At 43.5% G+C, this 6,058-nt stretch overlaps 1 protein-coding gene across 1 annotated transcript; it reads right to left on the bottom strand.

Annotated features, from left to right (window-relative positions):
• Positions 1-5,174: 5,174 nt before the first annotated feature.
• Positions 5,175-5,638, bottom strand: LOC100754445 (60S ribosomal protein L23). The gene has a single exon (XM_027411399.1). It carries the CDS (start codon positions 5,636-5,638, stop codon positions 5,252-5,254), a length of 387 nt encoding a protein of 128 aa, XP_027267200.1. The 3' UTR covers positions 5,175-5,251.
• Between the last annotated feature and the right edge of the window lie 420 nt (positions 5,639-6,058).

Genomic DNA, 6,058 nt, shown 5'->3' with positions numbered 1-6,058 from the left:
AGGGGCCATCACTCCTGAGAGCAGGGGTCAGCTCTCTTGCTGCAGTCCATCGAGAGGCAGGGCCAGCTTTCCTTGGGCCAGCAAACCCCCTGGTCCTCTGACTCTTACAATTCTTATACCCTCCCCTCTTCTGCAATGTTCCTGGAGCCTTGGGTGTGGAAATGTTTTGTGGATGTATCCACTGGGACTAGGTTGCACAACTGCATTTTCATTGGTTGTGATTTTCTGTAATAGTCTCTGTTGGAAAAAAGTTTCCTTGGTGACCATTGAAGACTACTCTCATTTGTGGGTATAAGAACAAATATTTAGAGTGCAGTTAGGGGTTGTGCAGGTTTAGTAGATAGCCTCTCTTTCTACAATGTTCTCTGAGCCTTGAGAGTGGGGAAGGAGTTGAAAGAGCCCATATGTATGTGCACACACGCGCACACACATACAGACATACTTGGTTTTTCGAGACAGTGTTTCTCTGTGTAGCTTTGGAGCCTGTCCTGTCCTGCACTCGCTCTGTAGGCCAGGCTGGCTTCAAACTCAGAGATCTGCCTGTCTCTGCCTCCCAAGTGCTGACATCAAAGGCGTGCCTCACCAACACCCGGCCCCATATTTTTTTTTTTTTTTTAAGACAGGGTCTCACTATGTAGTCTGGCTGGCCTGGAACTCATAGGCATTTGCCTGCCTCTGGTGGATTAAAGGCATGCATACCGGCCAATTCCTTTAAAGCCTTGATTCCAGTGCCTTGTGAAAAAAAAAAACACTAAGGAACCATAAAAGCATTTTGCTAAGAAATCTAGTAAGGAGTGTTTTTGCCACTAGGTGTCAGTGTCATCCCAGGTTTTTAATATTACTTCTGGTGTTGATGAGACTGTATGCTTGTCAGACTGAGAAACAGTCCTGAGGAAATTTCATCCTCACAGCTTCTGACTTAGAGTCTCTATTGCTGTGATGAAACACCACAGCTAAAGCTTCTTGGGGAGGAAGGGGTTATTTCTCCTTACATCTCTCAGGTCACCCTCCATCACTGAAAAATCAAGGCAGGATCTTGGAGGCAGGAGCTGATAAAGAGGCCACAGAGAGGTGCTGTTTACTGGCTTGCTCCTCATGGCTCAACCTGCTTTCTTACAGCACCCAGGACTACCTATCCAGGGGCACCTCCCACATCAATCACTAATTAAGAAAATGTTCTGCAACTAGCCTTTCATCAGAGATATATAGCCTCAGAATGGAGGCTTCTTTTTCCTTGTCCCTGCCGTCACTCTTTTTCTGGCATATGAGAGTACAGTAAGCGCCATGAAGCTCCGCTCACTTCCAGTGTTCCCGTGGAACCACTTTGTAGGGGCACAGCATCTCTCTCTGTGCTGTGACTCCAGAGACCTTGGGAACATATATGACTGAGATGTTGGGATTGACTAGCTGCCATTTCCATCCAAGGCCCCATGCCAGTTTCTACTTTTCTCATACTGTTTCAGAATCCAGTCTGATTTCCTTGATGACTGGCTTGGACCAATCCAGGCTTCAGACATGGGAAGACAAGTTTTCCTACAGATTCTTCCATGCTGCTGTCTCTGAGATGACATATTTTATATATAAAAAAAAACTAAAAATAATGGTTTCTCCTAGGCTTGGGTCAAATCCCGTTGATGTGGACATTGTTGAGCAAAGTCTTGTCTTATGGTTTATATTTTCCTTCTTTCTTTGATTTTTCTAAGGCAGAGGCTCTTGCGCCCAGGCAGGCCCCAAACTCACTATGCAGCTGGGGATGAGTTTGAACTCTTGATCCCCATGTCTCCACCTCCCTGTTGCAGGCAAGCACCACTGTACCCAGTTTATACAATGCTGGGGGTGGAAAAAAGGCCTTTGCACATGCTAAGCAAGCACTCTACCAACTGAGCTCTGTCTCCAGCCCCGATTTGTATTAAAGTATAAAGCTAAAAGCAAAGTTTCTCCTGCCTTATCTAGCATCACCCGTGCTGTAAAACAACCCTGCTGTGAGGACCATGAACCCCATCAGAGTGCATGTGCACAGAGCACCTAGCATAAAATGTGATGCTAGTAGACACGCAGCCAATGTAGCTGATTCCTAATCAGAGCACCTGAGTTTGCCTCTGAAGTCAAGGAGCGGCCTCTGTGGTCTTCTCTATCAGCGGTGTGTCAAAGGAGGGGGCCCCAACCTCAAGCTCCCAGGACTCTTTGCTATTGCTAGTACCACTGAGGGCTAGTGAAAGTCACAAGCATTGGGCCTCTCATCTATGGAGTCGTCAAAGCTTAAAATGTTTCTTTTGAATAATTCAGGCTCTGACTAGGAAACATGGGGCCATGTTCCTTCCACCCGAATGTGAAGCCTTTTGTTAACTCAGCACTTGACGGAAGGAAGGGAGCAGAAGGCCTGTAAGCTTGCTTAGACTGCTCTGGGTTGGACTCCTACCCTTACTAGAATTTACTGTCTTATCCAGCACTGGTAAACAACACAACAGAAACAAGACACCATTTAAAACAACAACAAAACTAGCAGAGCAACAACCACAAAAACAAACACATGCTCCAAAACCTCCTACCACTGCAGCTTGGCAGCTCAAGGTCTTGGGTAAACCACATAGAAACACAGTTCAAGTGGTAGGGTCAATACATCATAACCAGACAACAGGTCCCCGAAAGACTGCAGGAAAGAAATTTCTAAGGGCATCTGGACACACTTCGGAAGCTGAGAATATGGTGGAGCTAAAGTTACACCAGAATTTTCACAGACTCCAAGCAACAGATAGAGGACTGGTGTGGCATCCGCAGGGGTAGGGCAGCGTTGGCAGTTGGAGACCAGAAGGAATTCCCAGAGCTGTTAGGACATCAGACTCCACCTGTGAAGAGCTGCAACAGTATTCTGGTCATCCAAGGCCGAGGTCAGAATGGAGAACAGACCCATCCCGGAGGACCTCCTCTCATCAGGGAAGAAGCACGAGCAAGCCAAGCATACAGAGGACAGCCAGCAACCAAGAGAGATAGTTTTCACATCCTAATCCCCACCCAGTTTTATCTCCCTCTGTATCTACAGCACCTGTGTGTTAATACCCACTTTTGTTTTAGCAGGTCACCTCAACTCCTTGGTTCTGTATTGCATCCTTTTCTTTCTCCTGCATTTTATAATTTTACTTTCTCTTTTCCTCCCCCTCTCCTTATTCTTCCTTTGGTCTGTAGGGTACCTGCACATCAGCCTCCGAGAGATGTGCTCTGTGTTACCTGACAGCACATCTGTACCTCTCTCTGGTCTACCTTTAGCCCCAATGCCCTCATCTCCCCAAGTCTTTTTCCCTACAGTGCCCCTGATGGGGAATGTACTGTGTATGTTCATCTTATTGATTATTGAATAAAGTACTTGTTTGGCCAATAAGACAGCAAGTTAGACAGAACTAGGAGTCAAAGAGGATTCTGGGAAATGTAGTAGATAAGTGGTGATCCAGGCAGGAAGTGACATAGCAAGGAGACTCATATTTAAGCAAGGAGAAACAGGAAGTGCCCTCTTTCCCCTCCGCTCCTCCTCCAGCGGCACAATGTGATCCACCGGCAAGGGAGGGTGCCAGCAGAAGGCATCCTCTATTAGATAAGTCTTATAAAATATATAGATTTATGATAATTAAGACTGAGCTAACAGATGAGAAATCCCAGTCATTGGCCAAGCAGCATTTGAACCTAATACAAGTTTCTGTGTATTAACTTGGGCCCTAACTTGGGCGGGCTGCTGGCATAGAGCGCACATGTGACGGTGGGGCGTGGCAGCTTTTGGCGGAAAGATTTATCGTAACATACCCCCTCCTATTTAAGTTCCTTTCCTCTACATTTTCCCTGTCAACATACTAATTACTAATCTTATTGTGTTTTTTTCTTCTTTCACTCTTCTCCCCTCCCAACAACTTGTATCCACAATAACTAATATTACCACACACAGTGCTGTCAAGGTCCCTTTACTCATGAAAATGACTAGTACCTAAGGAGTGATTGTTGTATGGTGGACTATGACTTTGCTCTCACAGTAGGTCTACCTATAGATAGCCAATGCTGTTGCAGGGGATGGCTGGGAAAGAATCTGGTGCCCTATACAGGAGTCATACAGGGGACAGCAACACATCAACCCAATTGTAATCTAGACCCACACGAAGGTTACAGATGCTTCTGACTAAAAGAAGAAGGATGACCTACATAATTGAGAAAAGCTCCAACAACTATCTGATTCTTAATGTGCTAACCCTGGAGCAAAACCAAGAATGGCATGAAAACCATGACAATATGTCTCCTCCACGATCTGTCAATCCCAGAGTGTATGGCCCAACAAGAGTGACTTAGATGAAATCCTGGACAGAGTTCAAAAGAATGATGATAACTATGTTCAAAGAAATGAAGAAATGCCTGAATGAATTCCAAGAGAAAGCCAACATCTAAGTGAAACAAGAACGCTAATGCAGACTACGAAAATGGAATTCAGTGAAGAGACAGAGGACTAAAGAAGGACTGTGATATGACCCAGAAGGGAAAGACCCTTGCCACTATGCCTAACGGCCCGCTTTGATCCCAGAACCCACATGGTGGAAGGGGAAAACTGACTCCTGCAGACTTCCCTCTGACCTCCACATGCACTTGATGACATAAACATGACTACACATACAGAACTATGCATGAACAAGTAAATGCATTTTAAAATAAAGGAATATTGGAGAAGAATCAAACTAAAAAGTTGCTGGCAATGACAATTTCAAAAGATCCAATGGAGAAAGTCTTTATATATTGCAGCATCATCTAGCATTCTACATTATAAAATGGATGCACTTTAGGGCCTTGGAAAAACATAAACAAGCCAAACTCAAAATGATTGGATGTAAGAATAATTAAGACAGGGCAGAGATTAAAGAAATAGAAACAATAATAAGAAATAATAAACAAATAATGAGACAAACACAAAGAACCAATGAAATCAAATTGGCTCATGGAAAGATAAACAAGATTGATAAACCCTCAGCCAAACTAACCAAATGATAGAGAGAAGACCCAAATGAATAAAATTAGACATTAAAAGAGATACTATAACAAATAGAAACAAAATTCATAAAATTATAAGGATATACCTTAAAACTTATATCCCATTAAACCAGGAAATCTGAAAGAAACAGATGAATTTCTTTTTTTTTTTTGGAGTGAAGACTTTTTAATAAATATATTTTACAAATACACTGGAGAACCATGCAATGCTGCCTGCATTGGATGCAATCCTGGGCTACAAGTCTGCACATTCCTTTGCAACTGGACCTGTGACAGCAGAGCCTTTCATCTTGCCTTTATTGTTTACTATGACCCCTGCATTGTCTTCAAAATAAAGAAACACCCCATCTTTTCTTTGATACGACTTTTGTTGTCGAATTACCACTGCTGGATGGACCTTTTTCCTTAGTTCTGGTTTGCCTTTCTTAACTGTAGCCATCACCATGTCGCCCACGCCAGCAGCAGGAAGTCTGTTCAGTCGTCCCTTGATGTTCTTCACAGAGATGATATACAAATTTTTTCGGCCTGTGTTGTCAGCACAGTTGATTACAGCTTCAACTGGAAGACCCAGGGAAATCCAGATTTGCACTCTGAAGGACCCACCATGTCCTTTCTCCGACATCTTGGACACCCGGGGAAAACAGATGAATTTCTAGGTAGCTATGATTTACTAATGTCAAGCCAGGATGAGATAAAGAATTCAAAGAGATCTATACCTAGCAACAAAATTGAAGCAAATAAGTTCTAGTCCAGATGAATTCAGTATAATTCTACCAGGTCTTCAAAGAAAAAGTATCACCACTCTTCTCAGATTTGTCCAGAAGATAGAAAAGGAAGGCATAGCTCCAAACTGATTTTATAAAGCAGGCATTACCACTGAAGCAAAACCATGTGGCAAAAGAAGAAAGTTACAGACCAACATACCTGGTGAACACAGACACAAAACTCCTCAACAAAACACTTGACTTGAATTCAAGAACACAAAAACACAGTTGTTTATCATGGTCAAGTTGGCTTTATTCTGGAGATTTAAGGATGGTTC

The sequence above is a fragment of the Cricetulus griseus genome, chromosome 4 (genome assembly GCF_003668045.3).
Source record: "Cricetulus griseus strain 17A/GY chromosome 4, alternate assembly CriGri-PICRH-1.0, whole genome shotgun sequence".
Lineage (NCBI taxonomy): Eukaryota > Metazoa > Chordata > Mammalia > Rodentia > Cricetidae > Cricetulus > Cricetulus griseus.
This window is presented reverse-complemented; position numbering and strand designations above follow the sequence as displayed.

What these genes read in the sequence shown, in the direction of transcription:
- LOC100754445 (XM_027411399.1), bottom strand. Translation starts at nt 5,638, where the DNA reads ATGTCGGAGAAAGGACATGGTGGGTCCTTCAGAGTGCAAATCTGGATT.